Source organism: Rhinoraja longicauda, chromosome 13 (genome assembly GCF_053455715.1).
Source record: "Rhinoraja longicauda isolate Sanriku21f chromosome 13, sRhiLon1.1, whole genome shotgun sequence".
NCBI lineage: Eukaryota > Metazoa > Chordata > Chondrichthyes > Rajiformes > Arhynchobatidae > Rhinoraja > Rhinoraja longicauda.
In genome coordinates this window covers 4,879,743-4,905,825 of record NC_135965.1, presented here as the reverse complement: position 1 = coordinate 4,905,825, position 26,083 = coordinate 4,879,743, and the positions used below count along the sequence as shown (strand labels likewise).

The 26,083-nt window shown below is 40.6% G+C and overlaps 1 protein-coding gene across 6 annotated transcripts in view; it reads right to left on the bottom strand.

Moving 5' to 3' along the window:
• Positions 1 to 26,083, bottom strand: part of LOC144599398 (ATP-binding cassette sub-family C member 5-like) — an 85,581-nt gene that overhangs the window by 33,330 nt on the left and 26,168 nt on the right. For 4 of the 6 annotated variants that reach the window (XM_078410225.1, XM_078410224.1, XM_078410228.1 and 1 more), the window contains 8 exons: positions 22,895 to 23,128; positions 21,376 to 21,549; positions 20,209 to 20,356; positions 18,223 to 18,371; positions 13,791 to 13,898; positions 10,120 to 10,452; positions 9,810 to 9,881; positions 5,242 to 5,366 (listed from right to left, as the gene is read on the bottom strand). In XM_078410225.1, the coding sequence (XP_078266351.1) occupies positions 5,242 to 5,366; positions 9,810 to 9,881; positions 10,120 to 10,452; positions 13,791 to 13,898; positions 18,223 to 18,371; positions 20,209 to 20,356; positions 21,376 to 21,549; positions 22,895 to 23,128 (1,343 nt within the window). Of the gene's footprint in view, positions 1 to 5,241; positions 5,367 to 9,809; positions 9,882 to 10,119; positions 10,453 to 13,790; positions 13,899 to 18,222; positions 18,372 to 20,208; positions 20,357 to 21,375; positions 21,550 to 22,894; positions 23,129 to 26,083 lie in introns of those variants that run through there. The other 2 variants (XM_078410226.1, XM_078410229.1) reach the window with 2 other exon arrangements.

The window sequence follows — 26,083 nt, the reverse complement described above, 5'->3', positions numbered from 1 at the left end:
GGCTCTAACTGGGATTCAAAGTTAAGCCTTTCCAACAAATATAATAATCAAGCAGCCTTATTAAAGAGTTCAAATTATAGACTGTAATTATTGCTAGAAGCCACCAATTACCTGACCTTGCACACTTCTACTTTCACTTGTGCTCCTTTCAACAGTCAAACCTCTGCTTAAATTTCACTTCCTAATTCTTGAATTTTCCTACCAGCAGGACTATACTGTTGTCAGGGTTGCATCAAGATAGATCTGACCAGCTATTTTCTTGCTTCAAGTTTATAGCTAACTTTTTCTAGCCCATCACTGGTCATCCAATTATTGTTGCTATCTGGTAAGTACCTGGAAATCTCAGCTTTATTTTCCTGCTGAGACAAAATAGAAATCCACCTTCTGAAAAAGCAAAATACTGCAGTTGCTCCAAATCATAAATGAAACAGAAATTGCTGGTAATACTTAGCAGGCTAGGCGACATTTGTGAAGAGTGCCAATCAAAGGTCAATGATTTGAAAGTTTACTATTTTCTCTCGACAGATGTGGCCTGACCAGCTAAATGTTTCCAGCATTTTCTGTTTGCTCATTCTGGGCTATCTCCAGGCTGATTTTTGGAGAAACTATTGTCTGCTGGAACTTTGGTTTCACTCTCTGGCCTGCTGCCTATCCTTGGGTTTTCGCCCTGCTGCCAGGAAAAATTCACTCCATGCTGTAAGACAGATCTTCTTTACTTGCTTATTTGCATTCTACTCTGGATTGTGGCCCATTCTACAAAATACCAGTTGTTCTTCCGAAATTAGCCCGTTCTCACCAACTCCATTCATCTCTCTTCGGGTGTGTTTTATCCATTTGTGACACTTACAGTGGTGGAACTATTTATCAACCTGCACACCCTCACGATGACTCACTGTTCTCTGCCCTCCATGTTTTAACGACAACATCCAGCACCTAAGTCATCATCTCAGTTTGTTCCTGGAGCCACCGAGGCTCAACAATCTCTAAACCTGTACATTGGCGAAATGGTGCTCAGAATTAATTCCAACCATGAATTTCATTCCACATGGGGCCTTACTTTCAACTTTGGATTTTCTCCCCTTATTTCCATCCCATGTTCCATTTACAAATTGATCCAATCACCGCGCTTTTGCGGTTGCAGCTCCTAGACTGTGGAACAGCATCCCTCTCCCCATCAGAACTGCCTCCTCCATCGACTCCTTTAAGTCCAGGCTCAAAACCTATTTGTACTCCCTAGCGTTTGAGGCTCTCTGAGGGGGCGCTGTAAACTGTTTATGTATGTGCTGTTATGTTTATGTGCCATTGTATGTTCGTTCTTAGTACCTGAACTGATGTACAGCACTTTGGTCAACGTGGGTTGTTTTTAAATGTGCTATACAAATAAAATTGACTTGACTTGACTTGGATCACTCGCACATTTTCATTCCAATCTAAATGCAACTTTTGGACTTCAATCTTGTAGATCAGTGCATGTTCCTTTAACATAGTGACCTCACCACTACTAACCACTCCCCATTGTCTCTGGTATAATTGTAACTTCCCCACCTCCAGCTCGCTCTCTAGTTCCAGTGATGACCACGGACAGCTAGGGCATAACTTGTGTAGTGAAATTAATAAACAATATCCAGTAAAAGACTCTGTGTGCAAAGGACGTCTCTTTACGTCTCTCTGTGTGCAAAGGACGCCTGCAGCTCTACGACGACCGACAGCTGCCCGTCTCCTATGCCTCTCGCACAATGACCCCTGCTGAACAGCGCTACGCGCAGATTGAAAAGGAGCTCCTTGCCGTGGTGTTCGCGTGCTCCAAATTCAGAGACTACGTTCTGGGAAAAACTTTCACCATCGAAACAGACCACCAGCCGCTGGTCTCTATTTTAAACAAGCCCATCCACGCAGCCTCGTCCCGCTTGCAGCGAATGATGCTGCAGCTGCAGCGTTTTACATTCGAAATCGTGTACCGCAAAGGCAAGGAGATGTTCGTGGCAGACACTTTGTCCCGTGCCCCACTACCTTCCATTTCCCGCCATCCGTACGAATCGGCTGACCTGATGGTGTTGAACGTCAACATCGTTCCATCTTGGCAGATGCAGTCCCTGGTCACACACACTGCCGCTGATCCGAACCTTCAACAGCTTAAGGGCGTCATCCGCCGTGGCTGGCCTGAACGACGGTCTTCCCTGCCGGCTGGTGCCGTGCCCTACTTCCTGGTTCGGGATGAACTGGTGCTGCACGCGGGCGTGGTGGTGAAGGGTCACAAGGTTGTGGTGCCGGCTGCGCTGCGAGATCACTACTTCCACACTGCCCACAACGGACACCCAGGGGTGGAGGCCACGTTATCCCAGGCCCAAGCACAGTTTTACTGGCCTGGCATGGTCAAGGAGATCCGGGACAGGGTCTCCGCCTGCGCTGCCTGCAACAGCCTATTACCTCATCAGCAGCGCCAGCCTCTCCTGCAGCAGCCGGCTCCCGAGTTGCCATGGATGGCTGTTGCCGCCGATATTTTCGAGTGGCGTGGCAAACACTACCTGGTATTGGTGGACTCCTACTCCAGCTGGTTCGAGGTGGACCTGCTGCCGTCCCTCACGTCTGCTGCCGTCATCGGGAAGCTTCGCCGCCACTTCTCTACCTTTGGTTCCCCGGCATCTCTCCAGTCCGACAACGGCAGCCAGTTTACCAGCGCCGAGTTTGCTGTTTTCGCAAATCGGTGGAACTTCCGCCACATCACCAGCAGCCCCGAGTACCCGCAAAGCAATGGACTTGCAGAGCGCGCTGTCCGCAGCGCTAAGGAACTGATGGAACGTTGCCGGCTTGACAGTTCGGACTTGTACCTTGCCCTCCTCAACCTCCGCAACATCTCCCGGGACCCCGCGCTCGGTTCCCCTGCCCAGCGCCTCATGTCCCGCACCACTAGACCCCCTATCCCCGTCTCCCAGCAATCCCTGCAACCCACGGCTCGGAGCCCTGCCGCTGTCAGGGAGCGCATCACTGAAAAGCAGCTCATTCAGAAGCGCTCCTTTGACAGGTCGTCCCGTCCCCTTCCACCTTTGTTCGCTGGCCAGGTTGTCCGGATGGAGTCGACCTCCGGTCACCACCGGCTGGCCGTGGTCGTCGGCAATGCTGACTCTCCACGGTCGTACCTGGTCAACTACGAGGGCACCGTGTACCGTCGTACCCGCCAGCACCTGATGCTGGTAAACGAGCCTGCACCGCCTCCCGCGATCCCGTATTCACCTCCCGTCCAGTCCGCGGTGCCTGATGTGCCTCCTGCTCCGGTACATCCGCAGTCGCCCCAGCCACCTTCCCCTCCCTCGCCTGCGCGTGCATCGCTTCCCAGTCCTCCTCCTTCCCCTGGTTCCCCAGCCTCTGTACCCGCACCCGTTCATGCTGCTCCTTCGACCGGAGGGGATGGTGGGTTGCGCACCCGCTCTGGGAGAGTGGTCAGGCCGCCTGTCCGGTACGGTGTGTACGAGTAGTCTGCTTGTAGTTTGAGCCTAGCGCATGAGCCGTGGTCACTTTGTTTCCAAGAGGAAGGATGTAGATCAGTGCATGTTCCTTTAACATAGTGACCTCACCACTACTAACCACTCCCCATTGTCTCTGGTATAATTGTAACTTCCCCACCTCCAGCTCGCTCTCTAGTTCCAGTGATGACCACGGACAGCTAGGGCATAACTTGTGTAGTGAAATTAATAAACAATATCCAGTAAAAGACTCTGTGTGCAAAGGACGTCTCTTTACAAATCTCCATTGCTTTTGTTTCATGACCTACCATCACTTCACTGCTCCTATCTCTTTCACGTGGTCATGGCCTCATTTATTTATTTCTTGTTAGATACCTTGCACAATCCACTCATCCTCACCACAGATCTGTGCCTTTTTGGCAGCAAAGTAGATAGCTGTTTTTATTGCTCTTCCTAACCATTCCGACCTGCAGATTTAATGGGGAGACAATACACTCCAGTAAGTGCATACTATGGGCTCAACCAGTTGATCATCACCAGTTGATCATCTGTACAGATTGGCCTTCAGGAATAAATTTGAATATTTCCTTAAAATCTGGATCTTGCTAATTCCACCTGTACTATCAACGCCTTCAAGGTGATAACGTGCTCCTCATCATTAAATCTCACCTCCATTACACCCAATGCTCTGATGACACCTCGATTTTTCCGTGAAAACCACTGCTTTCCATCAATGCCCAAATCCTTCGCAGCTATTTCTCTGTGTGAAACTAGGATCTTTCACATTAAAAGACACAAGTGCTGGAGTAGCTCAGCTGGTCAGGCGGTATCTCTGGAGAACATGACAGCTGACACTTTGAGTTGGGACCCTTTTTCAGACTGATTGTGAGGGGGGGAGGGGAGAAAATTGGAAGAGATGTCCTTTCATCTCCAGCCGTTGTCCACTCATCTGCTGATCAAAATATCCTCTCGCCTGTGTTCACCTATTAACTTCCATACTTTGTCCTACTCCTCCTCTCTTCCAGCTTTCCTCCACTCCCCCCCCCCCCCCCCCATCTCCAGGGATGCAGGCCTGACCCGCTGAGTTACTCCAGCAATTTGTGTCTTTTTGTAAACTAGCGTCTGCAGTTCCTTGTTTCTGTTATTTCACATTGTTCGATTTTGCGCTCAGTAAGTTGCATATTCTTAGACAACTGACAGAGCACAATCATAGTGTAGCTTTAAATTTGCAAAAAGACCTCATTGCACAAGAGCATCATAAGATAAAATATCCAGAGAGGGTGCAGAGCGAGGAACAGGGAGGCAAGGCAGAAGAAGATAGTGGGGAGAAGCAGAAGGGAGTAGCAAGAGAACAAAACAATAAAGGAGAGAGCAAATTAGGGGAACGGAGTGAAATTAGAGAGAGAAAAAGGATACAGAATTTTTTTTAAAGCATGATGTCTTTCCAGAGTATGCCGACTGGCTGCTCCCACATTGGGCCTCCATCTTGGAGTCTAGTGGTGTGGTCCACTGACTGCAGATGCAGAGGCCCCAACCCCACGTTAACCTGCAGCCAATAATACTGGGCAGAATGGCAAGTCTGGTGCTTTTCCACTGTGAAACATGTCGGTTTTAATAGTATTTATGTGTCAATGCTAATCAAATATTAGCATTGATTTTTGCACAGTTGCGACCTTACCAACTGATTATATATAGCAATTTCTGGATTTAATCAATTGATACCATACTTGAAATACTTCAAATTGACTAACAATTTCCATATTAATTCCAAAATTGTTACCTTTCTTCCATGTATGCTCTGGTAAACAGAATATTCTCTCTAATTGTGGTACTCTGAATCCATGCTTGTTGAGCCACGTAGGCAAAATTTCCATCAACTGCAATACTTCCTTCCATCAGGGTCATCTGGATAATCAATGAAAAAACATGTTTTCAATGGTGATGTAAAAGTAAGAAAATACACATCTCATTCTTTTCCCCTGGTTTCTTTGCCATTCCTAAAGTTGCTATCAAGAACACAAGAAATCCATTTCCAAAATGGTATTGATACTTTTCAAAACCAATCACAAAACAATTTTTCATACTTGCTTAAATTAAACATTTTAAATCACGACACTTAGTTTAGGATTATTATTGTCATATGTACAGTGAAAAGTTTTGTTTTGCATGCTATCCAAACAGTTGATATACCATACAATCAGTTCAAACTGGGGTCAAGGAAAGAGCGTTCATGTCGCGGCCCTGTTTCCACCACCTCGCACAAGATGCACAAGAAATGCAAGATGCCATTGTATGCAGATGACGAAAAATGTGTTCAGCTCTGGCTGAACAATTCTAATCTTGTGATGTGGACTCAATAAGAAATTCAAACTCAAGTACAATAGATAGAGCAAAGGGTAGATGGAGAATATAGTTCTCAGCATTGTAGCGCATTAGTTCCTTAGACATAGTCTTCACTGGGTAGAGGTGAATCAAATAGTATCCTAGCTTATGGGAGGTTCATTCAGAAGCCTGATAATGGAGGGGGAAAAAGCTGTTCCCGGGACAGTGGTGTGAACTTTCAAGCTTCTGTACCTTCTGCAGAGGGGAGAGCAGGGAAAAGGAGGAATGACCGGGGTGGGACAAGTTTTTGATGACTTTATAGGAAGGAACTGCAGATGCTGGTTTACACCGAAGATAAACACAAAGTGATAGAGTAACTTAGTGGGACAGGCAGCATCTCTGGATAGAAAGAATGAGTGACGTTTTGGGTCGAGACGTCGTTTGTCTGAAGAAGGGTCTCAACCCAAAATGGCATCCATTCCTTCTATCCAAAGATGTTGCCTGTTCCGCTGAGTTACTCCAGCATTTTGTGTCTATCTTAAGTCTTTGATTACTTTGGCAGCTTTTCCAAGGCAGCGTGTAGATGGAGTCAATGGTGGAGAGTCTGGTCTGTGTAATGCTCTGGGTACATCTACAACTCACTGTGCAATTCAACAGCATTAACTAACGCCTAAGACTTCTGGGAATGCTAACTGTAGCTCCTAGTTTCTCTGAGCTAGAGATCTATTAGCAATGAGTCAGGAAATTCAAGCTTTTCTCATCTATCAGGTATTAGTTGTCATAATTATCTAAACTGCCAGTTAACCCTTGTATTGGCTTCAATTAATAACTAAGATTTTTTTTAGATTTTAGATTTAGAGATACAGCGCGGAAACAAACCCATCGGCCCACCGAGTCCGCGTCGCCCAGCGATCCCCGCACATTAACACTATCCTACACACACTAGGGACAATTTTTACATTTTACCCAATCAATTAACCTACATACCTGTACGTCTTTGGAGTGTGGGAGGAAACCGAAGATCTCGGAGAAAACCCACGCAGGTCACGGGGAGAATGTACAAACTCCGTACAGACGGCGCCCGTAGTCGGGATCGAACCCGAATCTCAGGCGCTGCAGTCGCTGTAAGGCAGCAACTCTACCGCTGCGCCACCGTGCCGCCCTTATGTAAGTCATACTAGTGACTGTCACTGTGCAGGCAGGATCACTCAATTTCTGGGTTATACATGTCATTGCAATGGTTGTAAAGACAAGGATTTTTCTCTACTGCTGTATTACATCAAATGAATGAAAGATCAAGCAATTGTTGAGAACAATCAATCATGTTTAAAGTTGCTATTTCTCAGAAATAATTCATGCATACACTATCATTTGGAGGTCCATTGGCTTTTTAAAAAAAATTCAAGGGTGGGTGAAATACTACAGTAATAAAACCATGTGGACCATTACACCTGTATTAGCTCTTTGAAAGTGCCTGGTTAGGCTTCCCCAAAAGTCTCCTTTTCAAGTACCTATCAGAATCATTCTTTTTTTAAAAATTACAACAATCTTCTTTCAACACTCGATCTTGTAATTCTATTTTATTGGCCAAATCAATTGGTTATCTATTTAGCTTTGTTTATTGTCCATGACTTTTAAATCAACTCCCTTCAAATGTCTTCTGCATCAAAAGCAATTTTGGACAGTTGATTAAAATGTATATCAAATATACCCTCCTTCCCTCCCCACTTTTCTTCCCACCCTTACTCCCCTCCCCTTAGCCCTGGCTGACCTTTCCACTCCTCCTACTTTCTCCAGCTCCACAATTCACAAAGTTTCAATCCCCGAGCTTCACTATTCACCCCTGTTTTTTCACCTCTGGCCTGTGTCCTACAATCTGCCTATCAAAAAAAAAAATGTGTCCATGTTCACATATTACAAACCATGCTTTGTCCTGCTCCTCCTCTCTTCCAGCTTTCTTTCTCGTCCCCCCCCCCCCACACTCCCTTCACCCCAAATCAGTTTGAAGAAGGGTCCAGACCCTTTAACATCATCTATCCATGTTCTCCAGAGATGCTGGCTGACCCACTGAGTTACTCCAGCACTCTTTGTCTTTCTTTAACATGTATATCAATATCTTTTCTTGAATAAAGAACTGCATCATATTTCAGTTTTCTTCAGAAATGTTTTGACATATCAATTCCAGATTTTCAAAGCCGTCTCACACTACCTAGATACTTTCAAGGGTTAATCTACAATCATATCATCCTGACTCTGTGCCACCACCCAACTTGTCTTGGCCTATAATCCATTGATAATATCATATCATATCATATATATACAGCCGGAAACAGGCCTTTTCGGCCCACCAAGTCCGTGCCGCCCAGCGATCCCCGTACACTAACACTATCCTACACCCACTAGGGACAATTTTTACATTTACCCAGCCAATTAACCTACATACCTGTACGTCTTTGGAGACTTTCACATTATGTAGGTTTGTATTTATTATCTGATGGTACATGCAATACACAAGATTTATCAGTTTGTATTGTTTAAGCCAAGTACATTCATTTTCTTTTGCATTGGCATCTGACTGTCCTGGTCCTCTAATTAATCATTCCATTAATCATCACTAATCCATTACCCTTGTAACCCCATCACCACCACCCACCAAGGGAACTAGGACCTTTCTAACTACTCTAACTAGGCCCCTTATAATTGTATACAATTGAAATAGGTCTTCTCTCACCCTCCTCGCTTCATAAAAAACAACAGCTAAGTACAATTTTAAAGTAATCAACAAACTGATTGTTATCATGCACTTTCTGTGTCCTACCATAGATAAATATGGTTTATCTAAAAACAAAAAACCTCAGCTGTATCCACCTATCACTTGCCAGATTTTGTCCTGCCCCTCCTCTCTTCCAGCTTTCTTCCCTCTCCCCACCACAATCAGTCTGAAGAAGGAACCCGATCCAAAACGTTACCCATCCATGTTCTCCAGAGATGCTGCGTGACCCACTGAGTTACTCGAGCACGTTGTTTCTAAATATGGTCTGCAATGTTTGTGAAACTTCAGCTACTCTCAGATTGAATAGTTTAGTTTGGACTCTTATCCAGTATTTCAGCTAACTTTTAAAAGGATTGCAATAGGCTTAAGAAATGACTTAGATAATTTCAAAGTCTGCTGAATTTTCCATGTTGCCTTTGTATTTTAGATGCTGAATTATAATTATAATAACTTTTAATAATAACTTTTACTTATATAGCACTTTTCATGCAATTTAATACAGCTCAAAGTGCTTTCCACAAAAACAAACACACGTCTAAACAAAGGTACAATTTAAAACAGCAAGTACACAGGCGTACAAAGCACAGATTTATGTAAAAATATAAAATGTAAAATTGGGAGTGTAAAAGAACAAAGGAAGTAAAATCAGTTAAAAGCTTGAGTAAAAAGATATGTTGTTATCTGCCGTTTAAAAATCTCAACTGAGTCGGTCTTAATTGCCTAAACCATGATGGATGACAGTAAACCAATAGCAGTGCAAATGAAGTGGAGTGGGATCTAAGTGGTCTAAGTGATCTGATTTAAACACTCCTGTAATATTCAGATACACTGTAATCTTTGAGAGAGAAGGGAGAGAATGGGAGTTTAGGGAGAGAGAAAGCTGAGACTTGATAAAAATCAGTTTCACACACTCCAGCATTTTGTGTCTATTTTCGATCTGTAATTATCAGACTAATTTAAATCGACATGAAGCTTCAAAAGAGCAATTATGAAAATTAAATTCCATGTTTCACTTTCAAGGATTAAAATGTTTACTCCCATGCTAATATGTTTATGAAAATTAAATTGTATATTTCACTTAGTTATTCAGAATTAAAATGATAATGAAAATCAAGTTTTACAAACGTGATTTTGCTTTCTAAGACAACTACAAGAAAATAAAAAAATCAATAACCTTTAAGAAAAAAGTATTATAATTCTACTGATTGCAATGCAAACATTTTATTGATTATAAAAACTTGAAAATACACTACCTGGCCTAAAACAGCAGAAATCAGGGACGTTTTGCCAGATCCCACGCTGCCACAGATTCCAACAAGCTTCCCCTGTCAAAGATTGCATTGATCAGTTTGGTATCTACACAATGAATATTTGTCAACAGGGTTTACAAAGTCAGTTTAAACAAATTACAAAAAAGACATTAATTTGTCGTATTGGTTGTTCAAACTATTATCTTTACAAGTTGGTATATTTAATACAACTTTAACTATTAATAGTTTAAAACTTTAACTATTTAACATATATAGACACCTATCATTTCTTGTGACAATTGTATTTTCTTACCTTTTCGATGCTAAGATTGATCCTCTGTAGTCTTGGATTGATCAAAGAAATTCCCTTCTCATCTGGGCTGGGCTGTTCATCACTGTTTGTTAGAAGATACCCATTCTGCTCAGTTAAAGGACCATTTTGTTCACTCTGTTGAGTTTTCTTTGTTTCTTTTTTCCCTTTGAATTCACGTTTGCCCTTTTTCAGTTTGGGCGTCATCTTCAGCGAGGACTGAACACTGGAGTTTGGGGAGTCCCAAGCCAGGGTAGCATTCTGCAGTTCTATGGCAATTTGGCAACGTTCTGGCTTTTTTTTTATGATGTGAAATTCTTCCATTAGAAATAAACTCTAAACAGGTTGAAGAGGTGTAACGTTATGACACCTAGGCAATGCACAATAAGCCAATGGCACAGGCAGCAATACACAGCACCAGGTTAAAGGAAGTGATGCTGAAAACCAAATGTAGCTCATTAGGAGCAACTAATTTCAGGTACCATTACACCCGAGCAACACTCAAACAGATGGAACATAATTAAAAATAAGGTGTGTTTTTCTACTTTCTCCATTTTAATAGGACATTTAATACATTTAACTGCACTTAAAAATCAATCACACTATCCTTGTGGATACAAAGACCAATTTTAGGTCGATCCTCTTTGTGTTGTATCCCACCTACTACATGGGATATTTTCAAAAAAGATCTGGCAGCTCAAAACCAGGCATCCACAAAATGTTGTTGACCATCAGTAGTAACTGAAATGTACGACGTATAACATTATTATCCAGCACATTCTTAACTTTACCATGTGTAGGAAGGAACTGCTAGTTTAAACCGAAGATTAGACACGAAAATCTGGAATAACCCAGCAGGACAAGCAGCATCTCTGGAGAGAAGGAATGGGTGACGTTTCGGGTCGAGACCCTTTTTCAGACCATTATCATCAATCTCTTTTATCAACCCTGGTTCAATGGGAAGTGCAGGAGGGCATGACAAGAGTTAAATCAGACAGCCCAAAATCAATTAGGTTTCAGCCTCATGCAGCTGTAATACAGGATTATATGCGTGCTAAACAACAAAATCATCAAGCAGTGGGCAGAGCTAAATGATCTCACAACCCTTAGATCAGATTGACGTTTGGCAATCCCACTACACCAAGCCATCAATTGTGGTGGACAATTGAACAGTTAACAAAAAGAGGCAGATCCAAGAACATCCCCAACCTCAACAATGGCAAAGGCCAGCATGCAAGTGTGATAGAAACCACATTCAGCCAGAAGCAGGGGTGCAGTGTTGCCGGAGCTCACCGGAGCGCCACTCCGCCACCTCTGTTAAAAAAAAACCCCAAAATAAACAGCGGGGAATTTAAACTAGCGGGGAATTTAACAGTGGCCGCTCCAGCACCAGTGATAGCTCCTAAATAATTAGCACTGCAACACTGGCCAGAAGTGCCAAATAAATTATCCATCTCAATCAGTTCGTGGAATACCATCATGGAGGTCAATCTTTAACCAATTCAATTCACTCTGCAACATATTTTTTTAAAAGGCGAAGAACATTAGATCCTGAAAGGGATACGAGTCCAGACAACATTTCAGCCATAACATGGCAGATGCTAGCTCCACAATTAGTCCTCTCTGCTGCTAAACTGTTCGAGTACATTTACAACACAGACATCTACTGGTTATTATGGAAAATTGCCCTGTTCACAAAAAGAGAACAATTCCAAACCAAGTAATTACTGTCAATCTACTTTTCTCGACAAAAGTGATTTCAACCAGTGAAGAATATTCTCATAAATTTCAATGATACCACAACTTCCTGATGTCTCACCGTCAAATGTTGCCATGATATCGTTGGCAATCACTCATGTATCAACTCTGAAATTCAGCTCTCTCATTATCGTTTGAATCAAGACTGAATTGAAGTTTAAAGCATAGTGATCTTGACAGAACCCCAACTGTATATCAATGAGCATCTTAAAACCACTGTCTGAGGATGTCCTCCACGACACTGTTGATGACGGAGATAGATTGATGAGATGGTAATTGATGAAATTAAATTCATCTTCCTTTTTGTGGCCAAACTCCAGCAATTTTGTATATCATCAGGGAGATGCAAATGTTTTGGTTGCACCAAGGCTGGTGGTGAGACAAGTTCTAGAGCAGCTTGGCTCGAGAACCTGGTAATTCCAGACTACAGCCTTTGCTGCATCCACTGTATTTTGTTATTTCTTGGTATCATGTGGACTGAATAAAATTGGCCAGTGACGGGGCAGGAAAATCAGGAAACAGAATTGCATTATCCACCTAACACTTGATTGCTGCCGGTTGCAAACTGCTCAACCTTTTCTTCGTACTCTAGAATGGCGTTTCCTTCTCGTGTTAATAGTTTAGCTGGCCACCCAAGCTCACAACCAGATTTGGCAAGTCTGTATAATCATCTGACCCAATGAATTGGGGAGTCATAGTCGTCTAGTGTATGCTGCTTCAGGTATATTATTCTGCATTTGTCATTGAACCAAGGTTAATCCCCAGTAATAGTGGAGTGAGGGATATACGATGCCCGACAACACATTGGTCTGAATTTAATTCTGATATATTGTAGTATTTCACCGAAGCCTAGTTTTGAGTAGGCCCAAAAGACTGCAGATGCTGGAATCGCGAGTAAAAAATGAACTGCAAGGATTCAGTAGGTCAGACAGCATCTGCACAGAACTTTGAATGCACGCACCACCAGACTCAGGAACAACTTCTTCTCCTATGTTATCATTCTTCTGAACCGTTCGTTCATAAGCTAGGGTACTGCCTGATTCCCCTCTATCCCAATTGTGGATATTGCACTGTGTCTCAGAACTGGTGCAATACAATGCTGAGAACTATATTCTGCACTCATTAATTTCCTCTGCTCTACCTAGTGTGCTGGAATTTGATATGATTGTATTTATATATGGTATTATCTATTTGATTGTATAGAATGCAAAACAAACAACTCTTTTATCATATCATATCATATATATACAGCCGGAAACAGGCCTTTTCGGCCCTCCAAGTCCGTGCCGCCCAGCGATCCCCGCACATTAACACTATCCTACACCCACTAGGGACAATTTTTTACATTTACCCAGCCAATTAACCTACATACCTGTACGTCTTTGGAGTGTGGGAGGAAACCGAAGATCTCGGAGAAAACCCACGCAGGTCACGGGGAGAACGTACAAACTCCTTACAGTGCAGCACCCGTAGTCAGGATCGAACCTGAGTCTCCGGCGCTGCATTCGCTGTAAAGCAGCAACTCTACCGCTGCGCTACGATAAACCTAAACATCGAGGGAAGTGAAAAGTCATTTCCTGATGAATGTCTTGAAGAAGGGTCATGACCAAACGCATTGTCTCTACATTTCACTCCACAGATGCTGCTGAACCCACTAAAGTCCCCATCAGTTTGTTTTTTGTCCTAGTTTTGACGAGCTCGATCCATCCTGAATCAGTCCTGTTTAACATCGTGGTGGTACCACATGACAAGAGAGCTTTATCAATGTGAAGATGGAATATGACCTTCACAAGGACTGTGTGGTGGTTAATCCAGTGGAAAAGTTATTCCAATTGCCACATTGGGTTTAATCGAAAGCAACGCTTCAACTTAATTTTGTAGCATAAAATGCTACATATTGACGAAGAACAACTTACTTTGAATCTATCCACAGCCACCGATCCCTCAGCAAGCGATCTCACAGAGAAAGGAGTGACTTTAAGGGAAAAAGTCATAGCATTGAAAACAGTCACCACAGTAAAAGCCTGAAATTGAAAAAATCATAGCAAAAAGCTGAAAATACAAACATCACATTCACAGAGCTTTAAATATCTAAATAAAAAATACACAAATATTTTGAGCCAGGAAGTCTTTACCTTGGTTAAAAACTAAACGCCAACTTCCATCCACCATTCATAGTATCATGAAATCAAAAGTTTCAAGCCACTAACCATATTGCTGACAGATGTGTCTATCATTTATTATTCATCTGGAATATTGCTAATGTTATAAAATAATATATAGATTCAGGCATTAACTTCTGAATAAACCAACCATCATCATCGACATACACTGCTAGACAATTTTTCTTAGCAATAAGCCATCGGAAACTAATCACGTTACGGATTGTTTAAAAGACATTTTGGAAATTAATTTGTTGTGATTTCTGATTTGACTTTCAGAACAGGAAGATAAAAGCAATACTGATATGAATATTGTGTAAGAAGAAACTGCAGATGCTGGATTAAACCGAAAGACACAAAATGCTGGAGTAACTCAGCGGGTCAGGCAGCATCTCTGGAGAGAAGGAATGGATGACATTTCAGGTCTTCAGACTAGTCAGGGGAAAGGGAAACAAGTGATATAGACAGGGATGTAAAGAGATACAGAACAAATGAATGTAAGATATGCAAAAAAGTAACAATGATAAAGGGAACAGGTCATTATTAGCTGTTTGCTAGGTGAGAACGGGAACCTGGTGCAACTTGGGTGGGGGATGGATGGGGAGAGAGGGAATGCAGGGGTTACTGGAAGTTAGAGAAACGAATGTCATACCACTGGGTTGTAAGCTGCCCAAGCAAAATATGAGATGCTATTCCTCCAAATTGCCATTAGCTTCCCTCTGACAATGGAGGAGGCCTAGGGCAGAAAGGTCAGTGTGGGAATGGGAAGGGGAATTAAAGTGTTTGGCAACCAGGAGATGAGGTCGGTCCAAGCGGACAGAGCAAAGGCGTTCAGCGAATCGATCACCCAGTCTCCGTTTGGTCTCGCTGATGTTTGGTCTCGCCGAGTCCACATCTTAAACAACGGATACAGTAGATGAGGTTGGAGGAGGTGCAAGTGAACCTCTGCCTAGTCTAAAAGGACTGTCAGGTTCCCTGGACAGAGTCGAGGGAGGAGGTATAGGGACAGGGGTTGCATCTTCTGCGGTTGCATGGGAAGGTACCCAGGGAGGGGGTGGTTTGGTTGGGAAAGGATGTGTTAACCAGGGAGTTGCAGAAGGAACAGTCTCTGCAGGCTGCGGCAAGGGGTGGAGATGTGAAGATGTGACTCGTGTTGGGATTCCGTTGGAGGTGGCGAAAATGTCAGAGGATTATGTGTTGTATGCGATAGCTGATGGGGTGAAAGGCAAGGACTAAGGGACTCTGTCTCTGTTGTGACTAGGGGAAGCGGGAGCAAGGGCGGAGTTGTGGGGTACCGAAGAGACATGTGTGAGGGCCTCATCTATGATGGAAGAGGGGAACCTCCATTCCCTAAAGAATGAAGGCATCTCGGATGTCCTGGTATTGAACACCTCATCTTGGGCACAGATGCTGCATAGACGGAGGAATTGGGACTAGGGGATAGAGCCTTTGCAGGAAGCAGGGTGGGAAGAAGTGTAGTTGAGATAGTTGTGGTAATCAGTGGATTTATCCGCTGAGATCAAGAAAGGGGAGGGAGGTGTTGGAGATGGTTCAAGTGAATTTGAGTGCAGGATGGAAATTGGTGAAGTTAATTGACTGGCTCTGCAGTCGAAGAAGAAACGGAGGGCTTTAAGGCTTTCCTGGTGGGGATTGGAGGTGTAGAGTGACTGAACGTCCATAGTAAAGATGATGGAGTGGGGGCTCGGAAAGCGGAAGTCATCAAAGAGATGAGGGGTGTCAGGTATCTTGTTCAACTGATAGAGGATTGCAAACCTGGAAAATGCTTAACGCAAAATTTCATACATTGGAAATGCTGGTATTTCCACTGACAATCTCATACAAAGTTCCACCAAAACAGGGTCAGCTTTTCCACTTCAATGTTAGTAAAATAGCAAAACATTGAAGTTTAGGAGGTTCTATCATGACTCAATCCCATGTATCTCAATGTAATTTCTACTATTCTGTGCCAAGCATCAATATTTGAAATAATGACAATAATGAATAACAAATATTAAAACTAAAAAAGAAATTGACCAATTATTTAGAATCCCACGAGGAGCAAAAAGGCGCAATGTTCAATCATCTGCTCCTCCTGTCAGTTTCTTCGTGGCAAAATATTGCACTCAATATTTGAAGCAGATTGATTCCCAACTGCGGTTCATGTCTGAAACTAAAATTTAACGTCCCTCTCCTCTCTTTTGGCTTCCAATGCTATCTTATATTGAATCATTCAAACTCTGTTATGAGGTTGAACCAGTAAACTGCGTAATCAGAACGTGCGAACGTGCACCAAATTAGTTCCATCATTCCACTGATTTTTTAACTCCTATTCATCCACATAATATCATGTAATTTCAATAGCCGTCTGCTATTGCTATTGCTGGACATCTCCACTGAAATAGGTGGATAAAATGTGGACCATCAGGTTTCATTACATAAAATGATGGTCTTCGGCCTTATCAACACCTTATGTGCAGATAATAGTTAATCAATTGCCAGGATAATATCTTGTGCAAATAAGGGATGGTTCGCACAATATCTCGTATGATTGATAATTATCTACTATTCAATTTTAAGGATAGACTAATGAAACAAAACGTTGTGCCGACTGGCAAGGCTTTGTCGACCCCACAAACCATAACATATAAAATAATGGAATAGATAAAGCATTACAGATGACTCTCACATTAGTGCTGTTCGGGTTATGAAAATTTACCGTTAAAATTCACAAATCACTACCCAAATTGTTGCTCTTGCAGAATGTGTGAAAAAGTAAGTAAATAAATTGATTGTTTTTCAACTGGCGTTTCTATATGCACGTGAGATGACGTGGCTTGGCATTACAGAAAATCTTCACAAAATGTAACCACCGTACCCGAATATGGAAACCATGAGGCCTTTTCTCTATATTTAACACATTGCATAAAGACGTTTTATTCTTATTCACTTGTGCATTTCAACCTTTTCATGCTGACCAACACAACCAAGCACACAAAATACTGTGAACATTTTTGAATCACAGAAATCTTACAGAACAAAAACACAAACAGCTCGGACACTTTCCGTCAAGAGTAAAAGAGTTAATATTTCAGATTGATATGCATCAACTTGAAATATGGGGATGGATCTTGCAACAACTGATCATCTGCCCCAGATTGCCAGAGGAATGCTATGTGGAGTACACCAGTTCTATCAACGGGCACCAAAACATTCTTTCAATCAGAATTTGGCTCCCAGTGTCCTGGTAAGACCAGGGCAATCTATGGCCTTTTGTGACTGTTAATGGCCAGTTCCATTTCCAAATTTCACTGTGGTTCGACCAGAGCCAGAGCTAGCTGGAGAAATTGCAAAATATTTAGAGGGCTAGGGAAGTCAGTGGAAGGCTGGAGAAATACTGAAAATAAAAAGGACTCAGAAAATTTTCTGGATATCTTGGGATCCACTGAGGATCCAGATATAGGCACAAATATATTCTGCATCTGCCCAGAAGTACTGATGTGCACAGATCCAGGTTAGGGCATGATACGGGGAAAATGGTGGATGTGATGGACTGATTACAGACATTTCTGAGAATTGGCCTATCACTAAGGAGCAGAGGATGAATCCTGCTCCTGTGACTACATTAGGGCTGTATCTCCTCGAGCTGGAAGAGTGGGTGCAGTAGGCCCAATCTCAAAGCCATTACTGCTGCCCCTCTCAATATCTGATTTTTAATGAAAAGTTGCTGATGGCTGAGTAAGGATAGCAATGACTGTTCCACTGTAACCATGAGGATTCTTCTTAGAACATTAAATTATATTTCCTAGTTTTACAAGATAACAGCCCTACATTTTCTCTCAATCAATTTTCACTTGCATACAAATATTAAAAAGGACTGAGCCATACAATAAAATGATGCTTGATCTGATTGTAATCTCAACTCCACATTCCCATCTCCTCTCACTAAACATCCACTCTCTTTGTCTAAATGAAGAGTTTCATAAAGATTCATGAAAAACTAAGGGGTGCATTTCATTTCATCCTTATTTTCGAATTGCGACCCCTAGTTTTATATTCCCCCACAAGAGGAAACGTCCTCTCCACCCTCATGTGACACCTTTTAAATATTCATTCTTTTCAAAACTCTACAGAAAACACAGCATGTTCTTTCTTCAAACGTTTATAAATTTCTCGCATGCAGACTAACCTCAGCAGCAGTAAGATCATAGCCCAAGAGCATGTGGATAGAGAAAGTCATTACACTGGCTATAACCACAACAACTGGAGCAATACCCACGCTGATGCTTTGAAAATATCCAGCATATTCTAAGATTTGGCGTTCCTCCTCTCTGATTTCTAGCAAGGTAAAAAAAAACAACAACATTGGGAGCAATATCAAATGAACATTTAAGTTCAAAATTGATGCAATGACATGTATTATTAATACTTAACAATATACATTTTAGTGAAAACATAAAACCTTTGTTAACTTCCATAAAAATACCTATAATATCATGATTACCACAATTCAGAAGATAGGAAAAGAGTAAAGCTGCGTAATTTCTGTAAATCATTTAAAATATTACTCATATTTGTAACACAAGAAACTGCTGATGTGTTTCTTGTGTCCTCATTTTACTGCCACACTGCAAAATCTGCTCATAGTATGCCAACTGTGATAAGTTCTCCTCTCACTGGTGCAAGTTCTGCAAGACTTTCTCTCACTGCTCCCCCTTTGCAATCCCTGCTGCTGTTCGTCCAATTTCAAGTAATCGTCCCATACCCACCCTCTTTTTCCTGTGCTCCCCACACCCCAGATATGCAGGCATTTCCTCTACCATCCCTCCCCCCGCCGGGTCATCCTACTTCTTTCCTCTCCAACCTACCCACATTTTTTCCCTCCTTTTACATTTTATTTCCCCCCCTTTTCCCTTTAATCCTTCCTTTTCCCCTGTCCCCCCCCCCTCTTCCCATATCTCTCCCCTGCCTTTACATTTCACTCGTCCCCTCTTTTTTGTCTCCTTTTCGTCTCTCCCCCCAACCCCTCTTCTCTATCCACCGAAGGTATTTATTCACAAAATGCTGGAGTAACTCAGCAGGTCAAGCAGCATCTCAGGAGAGAAGGAATGGGTGACGTTTTGGGTCGAGACCCTTCTTCAGAACCCCAACCCCTCTTCTCTATCCACCTATCACTTGCCAGGCTTTGTCCCCCTACCCCCCCCCCTTCCAATACTACTTGGTGTACTATTGTGCCATCCCAAGATTGTTAATACAATGAGAAATATCATTCACAAAATAAAAATTCAAGTTAATCATTGACGTATCTTGCTAAACTTTAAAAAGCTATGACATGTAAACCTCCCCACAAAGATCTTACAACCTCCATGCTGAGAAATATCACATATCCACTTACTGACATTTGCTGTCAAATATCAGTTAAAAAGTACTTGGCTTCTAGCAGCTGAGACATCAAGTTAGACCTCGTTCTCACAGACAGCAAATCAAGAAGGAAAAAAAGGAAACTATTTATTTTTAACTTTATAAACAATTTTTAACCACAGCTGAAAGTAGCACATTAAAAAAAAAGCTTTTTTAGATAAGATATAATAATATATACACAATTAGATATGTTTAGGGATGAAATGTTTGCTCAGTAGGAATCATGCCGTTAGAATTCACTTAGCTATTAAACAACAAAGATGTTAAGCATTCTTTAGTCACAAGTTCACATTAATTCACAAGTCTCTCGACTTTTGAAGGAGTGTGTAAAAATGAAGCTTTATAGAATTACTTTCAGCAATACTTTGGATTTCCACTTTAAAACTATGTATTCCAAAGATGCTTACAGAGTAATGAAGACAAATGCTAGTTGCATTGCCATCATTACCACTGCAAAATTCAGAACAATGATTCGCATCCAGTGAAGAACAGTCTATTCATCGAAAGGCAGAGGTTGAACAAAAAAGGATTAATGGTTGAAAGATTTAAAGATTTAAACCTAAGAAGGAACCTACTACCAGTCTTCAAAATAAATAACAATTTGATGAGGTAGACTTAAACAAGATGAGGTTGACCAAAATTTGGATTGTAAGTTGAAAACAGACACTGATAATCATAAAAGAAATAAAATTAAATCAGAGCAAGTAGATTTGGAATTGAAGAACGTTGAAATCCTGTGAAACGCAATACTCACTGAGAATGCTCTGTGAAAATGCCTTTACCCAGGCATACATTTTAATAAATTTTATGTAAGAGATGACTTCATTCATTCTTTGAATACGTTTGTCAGTCACAGAAATACACTTCCTTCTGAAGTATACAGTCATTCGGGACACGATCATCTTTTACAAAACAAAACAAGGTTCAGTGTGAAACGTTATTCCTGATTCGCAATTACTGCAAGTACTCCAACACAAAAGAAGCAGATGTGAAGAGAACAAAGATATGGGTATATCCTGAATAGAAAGTCAAAGTGTGAAAATTGGAATACAATCTGTTTCGATTCATAGAAAATATGATTGTGAAAAGCAGAGAGCAGAAAATATGTTGAAGATTATGAACTAAGCAAGAATGAGTGCAATAAGTGAGCAAGAGTGGAAAACAAAGAATCATTTGCCTTTAAAGATGATTCGATTAAGCAAAGGGAGACCATAATATTTCCCATAGTAATCATTTACTTGTATTGCAATAATATTTTCTATGATAGACAAGAGTAAAAATAATAAATGTAAAAATATTTCAACTCTGAAAAATGTTGAAGTGGGAGAGACAATATGTATCGCTTACTATGCTTACTATGAAGAAACAAACTGAAGTTCCTCCAATACAGAATGGGTAAAATGGGTTATTTCATTCAATGTATTTTGAGAACAGCTGACATCAAAATTTAGCATAGAGGTTATTGTCTCTAATGGTCATCCCCATAATCACTCTATGCTTAGAGGATACGAAGAGTTGAAAAAGTGAACGTCAAATTAAAGCCACCAATTTACACAAATTCTGCACTTTCAAATGGAAAGAGATTAACATGGTACCAAAACTGTAAAAATAAGAGCAAAATTAAAAATCCTTAAAATACAACATGTAAACAAACAATATACCAGAAATTAAAATAATCTATGTCCAAGCTGACACATGCTTAAACCATATTTACACATTCAGAAATTTGACAAATGCCATGGCAAGGACAGTTTATCAAAGCAATTACAGTCATGCAGTGCCTAACTCAATTCCAATGATTATTGAAATTATTTCAAGAATATCATGACCACACAATAAACAGTGTCAAGCTCCATCTTCAATAATTAATCGCTCTTTTGCTAGTTTTATTTTAAGCATTTAAAAGCTGGTAATAACTCACCATAGCTGGATAGAAGAGTATAAAAATTGCAGAACCGATGAAAGCAGTGGGACCAATCAATGTGGCATTATAAATCATTCCCAGAATTGCAACAAGGGGTCCACCTGCCAACAAACTTCCAATTGCAATGGCTTCGAACAGTCGCTGACCATCACTGGAGCAAATATTGACAAGCTAAGCAGGAACACAAGTTTTTTTTAAAAAGATGGGCTTCAACAGTTCAAACAAAATAAATAGTATACTTAGCACATCCAATTTTATTTTGCTGCAAATCTTAAAACACATACTCACTGATTTTAAATTTAACTAATTGCATATTTTTGTTATCTTTGTTCATTTGATTCTTGACATAATGGACCAGGTCCTGCTGATAAACACATAGTTCCCAAAGGAAACTGCTACAAGCAGCAACTCGCTTTGGTGAAAGTAAGACAGGAACGTCACTGCCAGTCCCAGAATAACTGAGAAACTTAGAAAATTGCATCTGCTAGCTCACTCCGCCACAGCTATGCTCTATGTTGACATACCCTGGCATTTTTGCTTTGGCATGGAGGGTGATGCCCATTTTTAAAAAGGCCGATGGCAATCTATGGCGGAGACTCTCTCGATTTTAATGGGGATAATATGACTGACAATATGAAGCCAAGGGCCAGTTATTTTTAGTGTAGGAGGGAACTGCAGATACTGGTTTAGACATTTAGACACAAAATGCTGGAGTAACTCAGCAGGACAGGCAGCATCTCTGGAGAGAAGGAATGGGTGGCATTTTGGGTCGAGACCCTTCTTCAGACTAGAGTCTGGGGAAAGGGAAACGAGAGATATTGATGGTGATGTAGAACAAATGAATGACAGATATGCAAAAAAAGTAACGATAATAAAGGGAAGAAGCCATTATTAGCTGTTTGCTAGGTGAGAACAAGAAGCTAGTGTGACTTGGGTGGGGAAGGGAGAGTTACTTTTATTTTTTAGTTACTTAGTTTAATGTTTTTAAATCATTCGGTATTTTGAATGTTATTTTGTTTAATTGTTTTTTAATCTGACTCCAGAGCCACTATTTAAATGGCTCTCACAGGTTCTACTGTTTTGGATGGAGCTTTGCTTTCTAGGCTAGTATTTCTTCAGTGCACCATCAGGTCTTAATGATACTGAGATCCTTCCACAGAGTTTGGGAAATGTCAGAACAGGAAGACCCAAACCTAATAAATACAAGTGTGAGGAAATCACAGGTGCAGATTCCAGGTCAGAGTTAGTAAAACGTCACCCGTTGCTTTAGAAAGTGGGAGGTTTACATTGACATTTAATTTTGCTGCCTAAATTGTACCATGCAACTTAATTGTCCCCAAAAGCCTTGTGGTTCAGTTGTTGAGTGTAACAGTCCTCCCTCAGTGCACAAATTACAAAAGCTGATATTGACTTGAAGCAATCTAACTTTCAGTCACTTTCCAAGTCCACATAATCCTACTTCTGTTAGCTGACTACTGCATATTATTGGTTAACAAGACCTGTACTGGGAACATACCTCACCCAGAGATTTCTCCTTTATGTTCTTAAGTTTCAGAATTTTGTCAAATGCCATGGTAAGGGCAGCTCCTCTCAGCCTGGCAGCAGTGCGGTAGTTCAATGCCCAGGTCATTGCCAATGACCAGGAGCGGACTACTTCGGTCAAAAACAGCCCAAGACTCAACAGCAGGCCATACTGCAGATTGGACTCATTCAACGCTGTATAATCCAGTAGACGTTTCACAAGAAAAGCCTAGTAAAGGAAAACACTTGTGTGAAAATGAAAATGTTTTCATAATTTGTTTTTCAAAAATTTGTAGAATATACATATTTTGAAATTTGCATTGCTTAATTTACCATATTCCATTGAGTCAATCAGAACAATGTACCTACAATTGACTGAAGAAGGAAGTGGCAGTGTTTGCAAAACACACCTGAAAGTAAACAGTGGGAGTTTAATCACACCAAACCAGGAGAAAACCAGAAGAGATGCTCACATTGGAATACTTTGTGGTAATCATTTCATGACATCCAAAATATTTACTTCCTACACAATTTACAATGCTGACGTCAACATTCAATTTTAATCACATTATGAATTCAACTCATTTTGAGGGGGACAATTTTATTGTATTTTCAAATCATCTCCAAAATGTACAACTACAATAAAGCTCACATTATGCAAAAAAATTATGCAAGAAGGTAATGGATTTGCACAAATTACTTCATTAATATAAATTAAATTCTATGTGCTTTATCTACATCCCTATAACATTATGGCATAAACCTACCAAAAATCCACTGTGATACAATTAATTGAATAAATTACATCACCATGGCAATGAGATTTTACAAAAAGTTTTGTATTCTGCAGATAATTGGATGCCTCAGAACTCTATAATAATAATACATAATCAACATTGCCATTCCAGTGCATGTAATGTTTTCTTTGGAAAAGAATAAAGAGATTGCTCACTGCTTGATACAGATTTTCAGAAAGCAGAATATAATTCTCAAATTGTACGGTCAGAAATAAGATGCTGTATGACTTAGGGTAATTTCCAATAAAAAAACAAAAACCTATGAGAATGCAATGCCATTACAAGCAAGGAATGTAACACACTGTTCATTTAAGTTCTTAACCGTTTTATTTGCACCAATTCCTTCCCATTAAGAGAGAGGACTAATCCTCTTTTTAAAAAAAACAATGCATGTTCATATTTTTATTCCAGGAAAGTGAAACGAGTGGGGGAGGGGGGTTGAAAAAAAGGTCATACATTGTTTATTTGAAGTTTTTAAAACATGAATGCATTTTTGAACTTGGGAGCAAGGAGGAACCCATGTTCAATTTTACTAATTATTTTTTCCAAGGGCATTCTTTAAAACATAAACGGAGATAAGTACAAATATTTCATACGTTAGAAAAATGCTCAACTGCACAATTTTACATGCTACTAGAACACAAGCACTTTAAGCTCCATGGACATGGACTAATAAAAGCTACAGCTTGTCACATTTCCAGTATGCATTTAGTTTACTATGTCAGCTATGCGTTGTTTGAAATTGTATTTGCCAATGGAAATGCTCTAAATTCATTTATAATCTATCTGACCACTTTAATCCTAATCCTGAAACATTTGGAATCATTTACTTGTCATACAAACAGTTCCACTGTACATTGCTCATGATACTCCTTTGCTACCATTAATTTGCACAATGATGTCAGTCATCATAAACATTTGAACTTGTGTTCTGCCTATTGTTTATGCAGTATAATAGCATATTATTTCCATATTTCTGTTGCAGCAGTGGCAAGATAAGTAATTAAACATAGCCACAGTATGATGGTGTACAGAAATCCTGAACCACCATTATCCAGCCTACTTGGCAAACTACTACTATACCATACAATAGGCATGCTTCTCCAGCTCAAATTCCAAACTTGCTTCAATAACTAATTTGTACAAAGTAGGCCATCCTCTTGCAATATTTTTGTAGAGAGGTAAAACACAAGATCAAATTTGCATTTAAAACCCAAATATATATAGATACATCTTTTAAAATATGAGCAGTTCATCAATTAGTTCACTTTTTTCCAAAACAGGCCAAAGGGAGTAGTTAAACATTTGTATGTATCACACAAGTGTTCATTTACAAAATATCCAGTGTACAGAAAGCCAGAAAATAAGCATGCATTTGCACCCAAATATCAAAACTTTAGGCAATGATGGAGAATAATTTAAGGTAAACTTTTTTGTAAAGATTTAGAAAGACATGAAACAGCTCTGGAGAAATTACAGAAACTGTTTGCGTCCATCAGTTCAATCATAGTCTCATTAATAGTGCCAATTTGCATGTTAAACTTAACTGCAGTCCCAGCATTTCTTTTTGATTGATTCACACAGGAGAATCGAGCCCTAGTTAGAAGCGCGCTGTCATGCTGAATCGCTCATCTCATTTTCACTCTGTAGTGATTCCATCATGTTGCTCTTTTCAGCGTTGATTCATCAAATGAAAACAACTGTCCATTTCAAACTCCACTGCACGAGTCAAATGTGAAATAGCTGCTCTTGCCAAACCTCCAGTCAAAGTTTTACAGATCATGTAAATACTTCTGTACGGATGTAAATTCCAGTGCAAGAATGAATTTGTAAGGATTCAGACCTTACACCTCAGCAGCTGTAAATAACGAATTAGTGAAGGTACAAGGCAAGAACAATTCTCCTTTCATGAAAAGCACTGTAGTGCTCAGACTGCACAAAACATTATAAAGAAGGCTGTAATAGAAGTGGCTAATGTTTTGGATCGAATCCCTGTGTTCTGATACAGTGTATCAATCAGAAACATCAACCATTCCTCTGCCTTCACAGATGCTGCCTGACCCACTAAGTTAGTTCAGAAATTAATGTTTTGCTCCAGTTTACATCATCTAGTCTCTTGTGCCTCCACTACAATAGGAATATCTTAGATCATTCATCCTAAATTTTATCTGGAACCATGTTATTATCATGCTGGCTCAGCATTATCATGCATGTCCTGTCCTGTCCCAAATTTAAAATACGACTTTTGCCTTCTGAAAAATGTTCACATTTTTCAACAATAAAAAAGCAATAAAATTATTTTCACACATCATGCATTGATTTATTTCCAAATCAAGCTCAGTAAAATCTCAATGGCGGATCTTACTCTACAAGTATTTTGAAGGAAT